The sequence below is a fragment of the Oncorhynchus gorbuscha genome, linkage group LG03 (genome assembly GCF_021184085.1).
Source record: "Oncorhynchus gorbuscha isolate QuinsamMale2020 ecotype Even-year linkage group LG03, OgorEven_v1.0, whole genome shotgun sequence".
Classification (NCBI taxonomy): Eukaryota; Metazoa; Chordata; class Actinopteri; order Salmoniformes; family Salmonidae; genus Oncorhynchus; species Oncorhynchus gorbuscha.
In genome coordinates this window covers 80,026,284-80,042,579 of record NC_060175.1, presented here as the reverse complement: position 1 = coordinate 80,042,579, position 16,296 = coordinate 80,026,284, and the positions used below count along the sequence as shown (strand labels likewise).

Sequence of the window (16,296 nt, the reverse complement as noted above, 5' to 3'; positions counted from 1 at the left end):
AGTCGTTTTGTTTTGTTCATCAAACCTCATTCAAGGCTAACTTTATCTTGAGGCCACCCCCACCACATTCTCTATCAAAGCTGTAGCCTCAAATCAAATCCAACTTTACTTGTAAAGCCTCGGAGTCAGACTTACTTCTTGAGCAGGATCTCAGAGGCCCCCTTGCTGTAGAGGCGGAAGGATCCATCGGGCAGCTGCACCACTGTGCTCATGGACTTGCGCACCGAGTTGAAGGTGTAGACCTTGTAGAGCTTCTCCTCAGGGATCTGTTCCCTCACGGGGGCATAGTCCCTCTTCAGGTCCAGGACAAAGCCAAGTAGGGCACACTCTGTCTTGTTGCCCACCTGCTTGGGTAGGCCTCCCTCCTTATCTGGGGGCTAACAGATAAAATATTAAGTTACTATTTCCCCCCCCCCCCCCCCCCCCCCGCTGAACAGACTGGGCAAAATGAGTCTAAGACAAGAAGGAAAAGGAAAAGGTAAGACGATAACATTTGTATGTAAATGTGTATGTACATTCTGAATTCTATGAACTGTTTTAGCTACTGCATGTTGTGCTGACATGAACCAAATGAGTTTCCATCCAAATGTCCAACTAAACCGAATAAACAGAAAAAAATAAAGCTTGTGTCCCGTTATCATTCCACACTGCAGACATATGCCACAATAAAACTGTAGGAGCACTCAACAGTGTGCAGGTATCTACAGTATCTGTCTTTCACAATCCACCCTCTCACCATAATCTTGGAGGTGTAGGCGCTGTTGACAGCTATGGCGTTTACAAGTGTGTCCAGCACCATAGGATTCATCTGGTCAGGGTGTGGGACCATGTGGAAGTGCTGGTCGCCCGCGTAGGCCTGCACCACGGTCATGCGGTTGGTAGTAAGGGTGCCCGTCTTGTCAGAGCAGATGGCCGTGGCATTGCCCATGGTCTCACAGGCATCTAGGTGGCGCACCAAGTTATTGTCCTTCATCATTTTCTATAGGGAAACAGGAGGAAACAGACGGAGAGGAATCTTACTGTTAGGCCTACACCTGAGAAACTACAATAAAATTCAGCTGCATACACCATATATAGTGTAATCGCGCCTTGTTTTTGTCACATGGGGGATATTTGAGCAAAAATGCGATTTAACATGATTGTCACATAATGTCACCTAATGTCTGCAGCAACACACACACACAGCTTATTCCCCTCACCTTGACAGAGTAGGCCAGTGATATAGTGACAGCCAGTGGCAGCCCTTCAGGCACAGCCACCACCAGCACTGTGACGCCGATGATGAAGAACTTGACAAAGTACTGCACATAGACGGGGGTACACTCAGTGAGCCACTCCCGGCCCTGCACCACAAAGGTCTCGATCACAAAGTACATCACCAGGATGATCACTGTGATGGCTGACATGACCAGACCTGAGAGAGAAGACAGAAAATGTGAAGAGTTTGTCAGCAGTGTATTTATTTATTTATACCTTTATTTAACCAGGCAAGTCAGTTACGAACAAATTCTTATTTTCATTGACAGCCTAGGAACAATGGGTTAACTGCCTGTTCAGGGGCAGAACGACAGATTTGTACCTTGTCAGCTCGGGGATTTGAACTTGCAACCTTCCAGTTACTGGTCCAACGCTCCAACCACTAGGTGAACAGTGAACAAGCAGGCCAGCAGAAAAGAGTTCATGAATGCTGAATGCTTAGAGTCAGCCCTCACCTGCCTTCCCGATCTGCACCGCCAGTTTAGTGAGTTTGCCCTGGAGCACAGACTTCTCTTTTTTAGGCACGTTGCCCTTTTTCTTCTCTGCTTCCACCTCCCCTCCTTCAGCGCTCTTCAGGGGCTGCATCTCCATGGCAACGGCCTCATCCTGTTTCTTGGCTAAGGTTGGGGGTTGTCACAAAGTTAGGGAGTGGTTAGGACGGTTAGATGAATGTCAAAAGGTGTGGTGAGCGTTACGGCACAAAATGGCTGCCGTGCTTCGCCCAGGTTGGTGCTACAGTATGCAACTGTAACATGGAGTGCCTCCTATATTTTAAGCACTTTGAGACCTAATAAAAAGAGTTGTATACATACAATCCATTATTATCACATTTACAGGTGCAGGTAAGATGTTTTCAACATAAATCAAGAGATTGCTTCCATCTTATTCGAGAAGTAAAAATGTTCTATATAAATATTTGGTATAAATTATTACCTCATACCATCTGTTGTTTGTATAGTTCCCCAAATGATTTATATATGGCAGCCTATTTGAAATGTGGGATGATTCATCTGCCTTGAAATCCCACTGTTTCTTACCTTTGTTCTGATTGTTTTCCAATGTCCCATCTTGCTTACCTGTGATTGAGTGAGAGAGAGATAAATATCTAGACTGATACAGCTGAACGTGACAGACATAATGCTGCATGGGGGGGAAACATGGCTCCCATTTTAACCCCCCTAAAGGAGTAAAAATTGAATGGGAAAATAAATAGACAAAATGAAAGTGACAGAAACGTGAAGAAATGTTATGTTAAACATACTTTTCAAAATATGTTTACAGTTTGTATTTTTTCCCCCAATTACATTAGGGGCCCACAATTTCCCACGGAAGTCCCATGGAATATCTCTAGCAAATCCCTTCACCAATCTAACTAGGCTAGTAGGGGAAACACCTACCATTCGTGATGCTGATCTGTTTTGCTTCGACTGCAGGGGTATTATTGCCCTCTGACGGGATAGTGGTTTGGGATTTGAGATAGGGACAGGGACAATAAGAGATTTGATCAAATTAAGAGACAAAAAACAATCAAATCACTAAAAAGAATGAGCAACAGAAACAACACAAACAGGGAATGCATAAAAATGAGTGAATGAGACCTCAGGAGCAGTAAATAAGTAAACCATTGCATCATATCTTTCTGTGGTCTACATTGTGACGTTTGGTCCTAACCAGAGGCTTCCCCGTCTGTGTAACCCCATCTCCATGTTGCTCTCCCTCTTTCCATTCAATTATTGATCGCTCTGCAGACGGCTATGCTTTTAGGATAGAATTATTAAACAGCTAGCTAGCTACCACTCTCTTCATATCAAGGGGAGGGAAACAGGGAGGAAAGTCTCTGCCTATGTACTGTAAATATACACTGCACAGCTCAGTGATAATATATGCCATTTAGCAGACGCTTTTATCCAAAGCGACTTACAGTCATGTGTGCATACATTCTACATATGGGTGGTCCCGGGGATCGAACCCACTACCCTGGCGCTACAAGCGCCATGCTCTACCAACTGAGCTACAGAAGGACCACTCTCTCTGCTCTCTCTTTCTCAGCAGAAGTAACATCCGGTCTTAAATGACTCACAGCTAAATGGAGCATCATTTCAACACACCTATTGAAACTGCCAATGCATGATATATTTTCATTTAAATGTATTTATTTGATACATACATGTCTCTGTGTATATACAGTATAAGAAACAGACATTGCAAGTCAATCATATGTAAATACATCCGTGTACAGTATATATCCATATTAAGCATCCCTGCTATATGTATTGAGATTCAAATGTAGGCTACTATATTTGCTTTTATACCAATGATAACAACATCTTAAAGACATTACACCTTCAGTATGTCTTATTATCTTACCTTTCTTGTCTTTCTTCTCCTCCTCTTGATCACCCTCTCCAGCCCCCAGTAGAGTGAAGATAATTCCAGTTTGAGAGTTGATCCCCACAGCAGTAACCAGCATCTTTCCAGATCCTTCCATCACATGAGTTCCTAAGGGGACACACAGATGAAATTCATAAATAGGCATGGAAATAACTGAGTTATCAACACTATATTAAACAGAGTACCTTTATATATACACTGCTCAAAAAAATAAAGGGAACACTAAAATAACACATCCTAGATCTGAAGGAATTAAATATTCTTATTAAATACTTGTGTCTTTACATAGTCGAATGGGCTGACAACAAAATCACACAAAAATTATCAATGGAAATCAAATGTATCAACCCATGGAGGTCTGGATTTGGAGTCACACTCAAAATTAAAGTGGAAAACCACACTACAGGCTGATCCAACTTTGATGTAATGTCCTTAAAACAAGTCAAAATGAGGTTCAGTAGTGTGTGTGGCCTCCACGTGCCTGTATGACCTCCCTACATCGCCTGGGCATGCTCCTGATGAGGTGGCGGATGGTCTCCTGAGGGATCTCCTCCCAGACCTGGACTAAAGCATCCGACAACTCCTGGACAGTCTGTGATGCAACGTGGCGTTGGTGGATGGAGCGAGACATGATGTCCCAGATGTGCTCAATTGGATTCAGGTCTGGGGAACGGGCGGGCCAGTCCATAGCATCAATGCCTTCCTCTTGCAGGAACTGCTGACACACTCCAGCCACATGAGGTCTAGCATTGTCTTGCATTAGGAGGAACCCAGGGCCAACCGCACCAGCATATGGTCTCACAAAGGGTCTGAGGATCTCATCTCGGTACCTAATGGCAGTCAGGCTACCCCTGGCGAGCACATGGAGGGCTGTGCGGCCCCCCAAAGAAATGCCGCCCCACACCATGACTGACCCAACGCCAAACCGGTCATGCTGGAGGATGTTGCAGGCAGCAGAACGTTCTCCACGGCGTATCCAGACTGTCACGTCTGTCACATGTGCTCAATGTGAACCTGCTTTCATCTGTGAAGAGCACAGGGTGCCAGTGGCAAACTTGCCAATCTTGGTGTTCTCTGGCAAATGAAAAACATCCTGCACGGTGTTGGGCTGTAAGCACAACCACCACCTGTGGACGTCGGGCCCTCATACCACCCTTATGGAGTCTGTTTCTGACCGTTTGAGCAGACACATGCACATTTGTGGCCTGCTGGAGGTCATTTTGCAGGTTTCTGGCAGTGCTCCTCCTGCTCCTCCTTGCACAAAGGCGGAGGTAGCGGTCCTTCTGCTGGGTTGTTGCCCTCCTACGGCCTCCTCCACGTCTCCTGATGTACTGACCTGTCTGCTGGTATTGCCTCCATGCTCTGGACACTACGCTGACAGACACAGCAAACCTTCTTGCCACAGCTCACATTGATGTGCAATCCTGGATGAGCTGCACTACCTGAGCCACTTGTGTGGGTTGTAGACTCCATCTCATGCTACCACTAGAGTGAAAGCACCGCCAGCATTCAAAAGTGACCAAAACATCAGCCAGGAAGCATAGGAACTGAGAAGTGGTCTGTCCCCCCACCTGCAGAACAACTCCTTTATTGGGGGTGCCTTGCTAATTGCCTAGAATTTCCACCTGTTGTCTATTCCATTTCCACAACAGCATGTGGCATTTATTGTCAATCAGTGTTGCTTCCTAAGTGGGTTGAATTCACAGAAGTGTGATTGACTTGGAGTTACATTGTGTTGTTTAAGTGTTCCCTTTATTTTTTTGAGCAGTGTATATGGCACCTAAAACAGAAGAGAAAATGTCCATAAATATTGTTTGCATTGATATGCTGTTCAAAGATTGTTATTGCAGAAAAATCATGTTTTCAAAAGTGTTTATTTCTATTTGTATACTGAACAAAAATATATATCTAACATGCAACAATTTCAAAGATTTTACTGAGTTACAGTTCTGGAAATCAGTGTAACGGCGTTCGTTCGTCGAAAGAGAGTCGGACCGAAATGCAGCGTGGTTGTTACTCATGTTCTTTAATGAAGAAACAACGATACATGAAATAACTTAATAAATCCAAAAACAACAAACGGAACGTGAAACCTAATACAGCCTATCTGGTGAACGCTACACAGAGACAGGAACAATCACCCACGAAATACACAGTGAAACCCCGGCTACCTAAATATGGTTCCCAATCAGAGACAACGAGAATCACCTGACTCTGAACCGCCTCATTCAGCCAACCTAAGCTACACCCGTACTCAGCCGCAATCCCAATGCCTACAAAACCCCAATACGAAACACAACATATAAACCCATGTCACACCCTGGCCTGACCAAATATATAACGAAACACAAAACACTATGACCAAGGCGTGACAATCACTAAATTGAAATAAATAAATTAGGCCCTAATCTATGGGTTTCACATGACTGAGAATACATAAATGTATTTCCAGATACCTTAAAAAAATGGGCCTCAGAATGGACCTCAGGATCTCATTACGGTATGTCTGTGCATAACATAAGACTACTGCCACCATGGGGCACTTCGTTCACAACGTTGACATCAGCAAACCGCACACCCACACGACGCCTTGGTCTGCAGTTGTGAGACCGGTTAGATGTACAGTGCCTTCAGAAAGTATTCACACTCCTGGACTTTTTCCACATTATGTTGTCTTACAGCCTGAATTTAAAATGGATTAAATTGAGATTTTGTGTCACTGGCCTATACACAATACCCCCATTATGTCAAAGTGGAATTATGTTTTTAAAATGTTTTTATTAATTAAAAATTTGAAACTGAAATGTATTGAGTCAATAAGTATTCATCCCCTTTGTTATGACAAGCCTAAACAAGTTCAGGAGTAAAAATTTGCTTAACAAGTCACATAATAAGTTGCATGGACTTACTCTGTGTGCAATAGTAGTGTTTATCAATATTTTTTAATGACTACCTTATCTCTGTACCCCACACATACAATTATCTGGATTTCAAACACAGATTAAACCACAAAGACCAGCGAGGTTTTCCAATGCCTCGCGAAGAAGGGCACCTATTGATGGATGGGTAAAAATACAAAAAGCTGACTTTGAATATCCCCTTGAGCATGGTGAAGTTATTAATTACACTTTGGATGGTGTATCAATACATAGAGTCACTACAAATATACAGGAGTCCTTCTGAACTCAGTTTCCGGAGAGGAAGGAAACCGCTCAGTGATTTCACTATGGCGACTTTAAAACAGTTAGAGTTTAATGGCTGTGATAGGAGAAAACTGAGCATGGATCAACAACATTGTAGTTACTCCACAATACTAACTAACAGAGTGAAAAGAAAGAAGCCTGTACAGAATAAAAATATTCCAAAATATGCATCCTGTTTGTAACAAGGCACTGAAGTAATACTACAAAAAAATTGGCAAAGCAATGAATACAAAGTGTTATGTTTGGGGAAAATCCAATAAAACACATTACTGAGTACCACTCACCATAGTTTCAAGCTTAGTAGTGGCTGCATCATGTTATGGGTATGCTTGTATTCGTTAAGGGCAGGCAAAATCCTAGAGGAAAATCTGGTCCAGTATGCTTTCCACCAGACACTGGAATATGAATTCACCTTTCAGCAGGACAATAACCTAAAAGACAAGGCTAAATATACACTGGAGTTGCTTACCAAGACGAGATTGAATGTTTCTGAGTGGCCTAGTTACAGTGTAGACTTAAGTCGGCGTGAAAATGTCAAGACGTAAAAATGTCTGTCTAGCAATGGTCAACAACCAACTTGACAAATTATAATGTGCAAATATTGTACAATCCGTGTGTCAAAGCTGTTAAAGACTCACATCTGTAATCAATGCCAAAGGTGAATCTAACATGGGTGTGAATATCCTGAGTAAATTGATGTTTCTGTATTTCATTTTCAATACATTTGCAAACATTTCAAAAAACATGTTTTGACTTTGTCAGTGTGGGGTATTGTGTGTGGATGGTGGAGAAAACCAATCTATTTAATCCATTTTGAATTCAAGCTGTAACAGAACAAAATGTGGAATAAGTCAAGGGGTATGAATACTTATATATTCTCAAAAACAATGTTGGATGCGGCTTATGGTAAAGAAATTAACATTCCTGGTGGACATTCCTGCAGTCAGCATGCCAATTGCAAGCTTCTTCAAAACTTGAGACATATGTGGCATTGTGTTTGTTGACAAAACTGCACATTGTAGAGTGGCCTTTTATTGTCCCTAGCAGAAGGGGCACCTGTGTACTGATTATGCTGTTTAATCAGCTTCTTGATATGCCACACCTGTCAGGTGGATGAATTATCTTGACAAATGATAAATGCTCACTGACAGGGATGTAAACAAATTTGTGCACAGCATTGGAGTGAAATAAACTTTTTGTGTGTATGGAAAATTCAGGGGATCTTTTATTTCAGCTCATGAAACGTGGGACCAACATTTTACATGTTTGCGTTTATATTTTTGTTTAGTGTAGATATAGTGGACGACTAGGTTAACATTACACAGTGATGTCATCTTCCCTAAAAACCTAAAAGCCAACTCTCATTCCTGGACTGACAAGCTTGCGTCTTGGTTGGCTTGAGTGAGGTGTGCCGTTGGGAACGCAGGTTCGAATCCAGTGTCAATGCAGAATTACACTCAATAATCTGTGGCTAATGTCGTTTGTCTTTTTTAATCACTGTGTAAGGTCACTTTCCTCTGTTTTTCCTACTGACCGGTGATCTAATTACTTTTGTGCAGCAGAGCTTCATTATCTTCCCATTAATTAAACTACTCTATCACAAGAGACCAGGGGTTGCTCAATAACACTGTTCACATACCCTAATACCAGGGAGTGGAATAGCCCTCTGTGAGAAAGAACAATCAGTAATAGTGCAGAATACTGCTAAATATGTTTAATGTTTGTGATTGCTTAAATATGAAATGGCTTGAGACGGTTATGAATATGTGCACTCAACCACAGCATGTAGATGGTCGGAGCAGGTAAAGCTAATGTATTTAAACTGGAACTGATACATTCCCCCTGCAATCATCCAGTATCCTGTGGCCCAAACATCAAGTGATGTATGTAAGCGTGACAGGTACATACCGGGAAAAAACATCATGATGAAATAACTGACCAATCGTATCGTACATATTTCTTAACCTGCATCTAAAAACGTTCAACATTTGTTCTTCTGCGCCATTACAGCAATGTGGATGAGGCTGCTACACCATGATCACAATATCACGCTCTTATTTTAGATCTCTGCATAGGCCTAGCCAGGCAATGGACCTATGGAGTGAGTAGCAAAGTCCAGTTCCGAGTATCCTTATTGGGAGAAGGATGAGAGAGGGTGTCCTGTGGGTCGAATGGAGCCATGACCCGATGCTCAGGAAGCTGACCAGGGGCTACAATCCGATTAGCCCTGTCAGGCTCCATGGAACAGGGAGGAGTCACTCTCTTACTGGGAGAGGCAATGAGATTTCCCCTCCCAGCATTACAGCCAGCATACAGACACATTAGACAGGACATTCACTCAGGCAGCTCATCAGTCACACGTAGGCACGTACAAGAAACAAAAGAACACGCTTAAGAAAGCACCTAGAACACACACACACACACACTGCACAGAGGCAAACACCCCTAGCATGGCCTCTGTCGCCCAACTGTAACATAACTACTGTATTATATGCAAACAACTCACCAGACAGCAACATAGGGTCCTTGTCAACAGACTTTTTTACATGGTCAGACTCTCCTGTCAGCGAGCTCTCATCGATCTTCAGATCATTTCCCTGTATCAATATCCCATCAGCAGGAAGGAGATCGCCTGTGTGGGAACGGGATGCAGGAGGACACATGGGACCAGAGACTTATAAGGATCTATAAGGAATTATAAAGATCCAAACATCGTTATAACTGCTTAATAAAAGTATACACAATACCAGATATGTTTAATGAATTATATGGTTGCTGTTATAAGGACCACAAATGCCACAAATGCGCTTTACACAGGTAGCTATGTAGATAGTCTAACCAGGTATACTACACAGGTGACCTCTCCTGATCCTGGACTGACCGTATTTGATTTGGGCCACATCCCCGACCACCATTTCGGCCACGGGGATCTGGATGACAGTGCCGTTCCGCACCACTGCGAATCGCTGCTCCTGCTCGATGCGGCTCTGCAGTCCCCGGAACTGTTTCTCCTTGCTCCAGTCATTGAAGGCCGTCACCAGCACCACACAGACTACGGACAACAAGATGGCTGCGCCCTCGATCCAGCCAGCCTCTGCTTCGCCCTCATCCTCTGCACCGGACGCCACGTTCCCACACGCTGCAGAGAGAGAGGGAGAGAGAAAGATGACAGAGAGAGACAGAGAAAGAGAGGGGGCAGAGTAATTAGGAAAGATAGAACTCCGCTCATCTGATGAGTTACCTTAACTGATAGAACTGAAAACTTAGGTTCGCTCCCAGAGGTAATATCGAGGCATTAGCTCAGAGGGCTAATGCTTTCTTAAGGCATGCGGAAAGGCCAAGTTCAATACCTGGAAAGTCAGTCAAACCTACCTTCGCTCTCCTCTCCGGGTGGTTGGTAGAAGGACAGTGCGAGGGAGATGATGGCAGCTATCTCCAGGATGATGAGAGTGACATCCTGTAGAGCCTCCCAGACCAGCTCCAGGAACGACTTGGCTTTCTTAGGAGGGATAAAGTTCTGTCCAAACACCTGGCCACGCTTCTCCAGGTCTGACGGATTGTCCGATAGGCCTAGAGGAGAGGGAATACTGCTACTGAACATCCCTTCATTCGCCTCACTGGATTTAATGTAAAACGCTATTAGAGGGCATTAAAGTCTTGCGTGAATTCAGTAGGTAAGGGGGGTAGTTCTGTCAGGATGCCTACATAAGACTAAACATTTGTCAAATTGCAGGTCTCTGACATGAATCTGTTGAGTTTCAGTGCATCATGATTTACAGGTTCATATTAGAAACTGGCCTTGTGAAATACTGTTGTCATAAACAGTCATTACATTATATTGGACATGGTCATAGAACTTGAGAAAATGACAGTTTAGGCCATGTTTCTTATAGCCTTGTGTAGGCATTATGACAGAGCATTCAAATAAAGTGCTGTCAAAATGTCTACAATAGAGCAGACAGAACACAGCATAAGGCATCATTCAATTATTTCTGTAAATGTACATGTCAATAGACTCACTCACATGCATCATATGACAGACATACATGTTTGAGTGCTGGGTGCTCTCTTGCTGAAGTGAGATAGATGGGGTGGGAACAGCACAGATGGCTAAGTCAGTGTGTCTGCTTCTCTGTGGGGTGTGTGCTCTGGCAAGCACACTTAGGCAGACTGTCACACACTCCTCATGTCCTTCCCTGCCAAACGTCACCTGCTGCTACTGGCAACCCAGTAATCACTCACTCTGTATCTCTTTCTCTCCTTCTCCCTTTAACTGTTTCTTTTTCACACAATCCCATTTCGTCGGGTAGTCAAAATGTAGTCGCACTATAACCAGAGCTAGGCCTGCACTGCACACAGAACTCCATTTGACCTTGACCAAGTTCAGAAATTGTGTGAAACAGTCTGATGACAAAAAGACACGTGAGTAGCGACATCTCAGGTTGAGGATATATGCAAATTAATCATTTATCTGAATGGAAACTGTGAAAACTCCCCTTACTAATTCAGACCATATTCTTGCCGTTTCTATGGTAATGAAAGGTTCATGAACACATTTATCTTGATCTCTCTAACAAGATGGTGCCGACAGACATGATCACTCTGTTTCTAGCTCCTAGCCAACTCTGCAGTATTTACTATCATTTTGGGGGAGGGGGGGTCATTTATTATATTATTTCCTCAGAACGTTTATTTCATTATTACCTACACCTGGAAATAACTTTTGGATATTATATGTATATATATTTATAGTCCGGTATCTGACACTGCTCGTTTTGATGTTTCGTAATTTCTTTATTTTTCTGGATTATGTGTGTTTTGTTTTATTATTGCAAGGTATTGCTGCACTGTTGGAGCTAGAAAGCATTTCACTGCACCTGCGATTACATCAGCAAATCTGTGTACGTGACCAATAACATTTGATTTGATTATTGAAACATATATTTCTATTTAATTATAAAACATTGTTTTGTAATAATTATAAATGTTTGCAGATATTAGAGGTGTGTTAAATTGTAAAAACAGGAATATTTAAAATTGCTCTTAAAAATGCAAATACAAATGAGACTCCTTTGCTCTTTACTTAGTCATTTCCACTGAAGTAAATTGAAACTGAAATCGACATTAATTGGAAAGTTCCCATTCTACTCAACAGTATAAGCAAAAATCCCTGTTTAAGATGATATGGTGAAAAACAGTAAGGCATTTGTATCATTTAAGGTCATCAGAGTTTTTTTTCAATTACATAATTTGAAACTATAATAGTGAAAATAAAGTAATTATGCTGAAAACATGAAATGCTCTTATAGCTTTGAGCATCTCTCCTCGGGCCGATTTGATGTTTGCTGGAGGATGAATGAGAGGAGGTGTCTGTCTCTGCCTCACACCCACCAGATTGCTGATGCTTTTGTAGCTTAGCAACGACATGAAAGCATGTTCGGGCAGACTGGGTTGGGAATACAAAAATACAGATAGAAAACCAGACGGATGAGGACAGTACAAATGATGACATTGAGTAAAGTAGAAACCGTCTATGCAAACACAACGGCAGTGGCGCTGCGGCATACAATATCATCAACTGGTTCTTCATAAACAATTCAGTTGATTTAACATATTGGTTTGAATTTGATTAGTAAGGTGGACTAATAATGTGCATCTTGTGTTACAAGTGAAGTATGTCACTCTGAGAGTGGTGTGTCTGAGTGAGACTCTCACCATCGGCTGGGGAGGTCTTCAGTCTCTGACAGAGGCCCTCTGTGTCCGTGTAGTTCTCCTGGATCTTCTGAATGGCTTCTGCACCCCTCAGCTCCATTAGGTCCCGCAGGTCCTCCAGAGTAGCCCCGAAGTCCCCTGCATGGTTGACCTCCATTCCCCCTCCACTACCTCGCTTCTTGGGTTTGAACTCCACCGAGCTATTGGCTAAGTCCCCCATGATAATGTGTGGTTATAGAAATGTGTTGATTCTTCAAAAAACAATGGTTTTCTGATGGACTCCTTTAGTGCCTTGGCCAGGGTAGGAAGTGGGGTATGCTTGACTATGTGATTTTTAGATTAATGTTCCCCCATGCCACTCCCTCCTTTTCCCCTTCTATGATTCTCCATATCAAGGCATGTGTGGAAGAACATATGGAAATGTTTTTGTTGTGTGATTTGAAGGTGGTTTATTCCACCAGAGACCTTAATCTGATGTTTCTCACAACTTCAGAAAAGAAAAGGGCATCAAGCTAAATGATAGGGAGGATACCAATCCATAGAGCCAGATATTTGTAAGGAGAGAAATAAAAATAAGAGCTCAAGTGTTTGAGTATAAAGAGTAAGATGCTTCAGAAGGTGGATTCACCTAGAGGCTGGAGAAAAGGGGTTTTGTAGAGAATATTCTTTCATCATTCAAACCTTTCTATAAATCAAATTGTGAACATTTGCCAACAGAGAACAATAACTATTAGTCCCCTTAAAAGACTATAAACCCAGGTCTCAAAATAACTCTCAGATTGTAAGGAATTCAAGGTCTTGGCAGGATGTCACCATGTCATGAAAATACTATCATTTGCATCAAAGAGAATTCCTAATGACCCAATAGGGGTTGCTGGAATCCCACACCCCCTTCACTGGGAGAAGAAACAAACAAAAAAAAAAAAAACAGACACCATAACTTATTTATAAGAGGACTATTGATTTGGAGTTTATTGATTTAGGAGGTTAAGGCCTCTCTGGCTTGAAACAACTTAACAGTGGGTTGGCTCTCTGATCATGGGGACATACGTAACCATCCTGAATACTCATACTAAAAAAATTAAGAGAAAGGCATTGGGATGAAAACACATGCAAATATACAATATATTTATAAGACTGATACTGTTATTTATCTATGACTCCAAGTCAAATCGTTGAATTGTGACTTCAAATTGTAATCATTACAAAGAAATATTTACATTTCCTTGTGGTTTTATACTTCATAGTCAATGGTTTAAAGGCCTACGCAAATAATCTGATGGTGTGTATGGGATTTGCTAATTATTTTGGCCATAATGAATTTGACAAGCTTTTAGCCTGCTAATGCTATACGTTTCTAATCTTTGTATAATTATTTACGTTTGCATAATAATCTTGGGGCGGCAGGGTAGCCTAGTGGTTAGAGCGTTGAACTAGTAACCGGAAGGTTGCAAGCTCAAATTCAAACCCCCGAGCTGACAAGGTACAAATCTGTCGTTGTGCCCCTGAACAGGCAGTTAACCCACTGTTCCTAGGCCGTCATTGAAAATAAGAATTTGTTCTTAACTGACTTGCCTGGTTAAATAAAGGTAAAATAAAATTTTAAAAAACAGAATGTTATTCCCTCGATGCGATTCCATCAATACATGACAAATTAGGCCTACTATATGCCCCCAGGAATGATCCAAATCCAAGGGACATTTTTAAGGTTAAACACAAACTGTAAACATATTTCTAGAATATATTTGTTCTCGCAGTACCGCCTTCTGAATGAGCGTCGTCACGCTCCTATGGAAATAGCCAATCCATGTCTAGAATGGGTTTTACCAAGGCGACGCGCACAGCCATGATGCTCGGCGATCTGTGATTCAGAGAGGATACTCTCCTCGGAGTGATGCGAGGGTAAAAGTACCTCCATCGTGGCACGAAGCATTATACTAAGATGTTCTTTCCACAGTATCAAAAGAGCGAATGGAACCATAGCTGTTGATATATCATACTTTAAAAAAGCATCCCTTTCCTTGCAACACGGAGCATGTATTATTGTAGTAGTACATTGTCAAAAATCCACCGTGCCCTTTACTTGTAACCTTCAGATATCAGTTGTTAACCTTGGTCTGCACAAAAAATCTATTTTGTCAACGATATCCTTCCATTACGATATAAATGAACACCAAAGCATGGAATTATACACCTTCTCTTAAATTCGGATTTTATTTTTATTTGCTAGAGGTGGAATGGGGTATGATGGGCCTAATATGAATAAGAACACATTTTCGAGGCAACAGATTTCAGAGGAATTGCAGCACTTACGATTGGAAGATATTGCGTTTCTTGATAGTGGGAAAACGATACAATTCTACCCGCGTGAATGTGCTACATTTAATACGTGAGCTGGCCTAGGCTACTGCAAGGTTAACACCGGATTGACACCGGCTATGGTTAATTTGCAGAATAACTCATCTCTGTGGATTCAGACATAAATCATAGTAGTGACCGGTAGGCCTATTCCCTATTCCCAGAATACGACAAATCGGGATTCTAGATATTCCAGATGCCAGTGCTTCATAATCATGATCATAATCATAATCGATTCCTGTTGCCCACAACATTAATGTAGCCTACCTAGATAATTGATAAATGTTTTATAGCATTTCATATTGATAAAGGTAATGTAGCCACTGTATGTTCAGTGTTGGATGCATGAATAGGCTACGTGTTTTATCATGGAGTAGTCAGTATTAGCCCACCAGTCCCATAATATATCAATAGCCCTCTAGCGAGAAAGGTATAATAATAATATAAATAAATAGTGCACATCATCGACATTTTCACAGGCCATTCAAATATCACGAGGCATTTTGAGTCAATATTATCCTTAGCCTATCATTATAATAGAAGAACACAAATACTCACCCGGCCATGTCCAATGACGTAAACTGGGAGTTTAGAAAAACAGAAAATCCTATGTTCTTCACTTTCAAATTCACTTCAAATCCGACAGAGAAAAAAACGTTTGAGGGATGTATACCGACGTGATGTCCCATCTGTTGTTTCTGGTCAGCATATAAAAATGTAGTGCACAAAATTGTGCAGACGTCTAGGCCTATGTGGAATTCCTCTAATGCTGAAGAAAATTAAACGATACAGGGTAGATATTAGCGTGTTTGCATAAATGAAGGGTTATGGACTGCAGGTAGCTATTTGATATTATTAGGCCTACTGTTCTTGTCGTTGTTCCCAATGTTTCTCGTTGATGTTATTTTTTGTCTGATAATAGAGCATAAACTCCAATAGGTAAGCAAGAATTTGGGTCTACATGCTGAAAAGATACCTCGCTAACCGCAATCGTCCTAAGGTGATTGCAACATTAAAATGGGCTGTTCTATGCGACGGGTAGGAGAGGGAGGGTGTGGATGGATGGATGGATGGATGCTGCCACTGCCGAGCTTGACGCTCGTATCCCTCCCTGCAACCCCTCCGCTTGCACACCCTGACAGTACAATTTGACCAGAATATTGGTACTATATCCCTAGATTGACTGTCTGAGCCTTAGACAGCAATTGGAAAAACGAAATGTTTACAAATAAAAATCATCATCAAATCATCATTATAATAAATTCAAATCAGAGTGGTTTAATCAATTTATGGAGGTAGATAGGCCTACAGTGCTTTTGTTACGTTACTTCCTTATTCTAAAATTGATTACATCGTTTGTTGCATCAATCTACAC

At 41.9% G+C, this 16,296-nt stretch overlaps 1 protein-coding gene across 10 annotated transcripts in view; it reads right to left on the bottom strand.

Moving 5' to 3' along the window:
• The window catches only part of LOC124031990 (plasma membrane calcium-transporting ATPase 3-like), a 31,985-nt gene extending 15,968 nt beyond the window's left edge, over positions 1-16,017 (bottom strand). For 3 of the 10 annotated variants that reach the window (XM_046343891.1, XM_046343894.1, XM_046343898.1), the window contains exons 1-12: positions 15,480-16,017; positions 12,567-13,198; positions 10,224-10,421; positions 9,733-9,990; positions 9,358-9,483; positions 3,625-3,756; positions 2,655-2,705; positions 2,295-2,333; positions 1,713-1,874; positions 1,200-1,414; positions 737-979; positions 136-377 (exon numbers count right to left, since the gene is read on the bottom strand). In XM_046343891.1, coding sequence (XP_046199847.1) covers positions 136-377; positions 737-979; positions 1,200-1,414; positions 1,713-1,874; positions 2,295-2,333; positions 2,655-2,705; positions 3,625-3,756; positions 9,358-9,483; positions 9,733-9,990; positions 10,224-10,421; positions 12,567-12,783 — 1,883 coding nt within the window. In that variant the 5' untranslated portion in view covers positions 12,784-13,198; positions 15,480-16,017. The remainder of the gene's footprint in view (positions 1-135; positions 378-736; positions 980-1,199; positions 1,415-1,712; positions 1,875-2,294; positions 2,334-2,654; positions 2,706-3,624; positions 3,757-9,357; positions 9,484-9,732; positions 9,991-10,223; positions 10,422-12,566; positions 13,199-15,479) is intronic. The other 7 variants (XM_046343893.1, XM_046343896.1, XM_046343895.1 and 4 more) reach the window with 5 other exon arrangements.
• Positions 16,018-16,296: the final 279 nt, after the last annotated feature.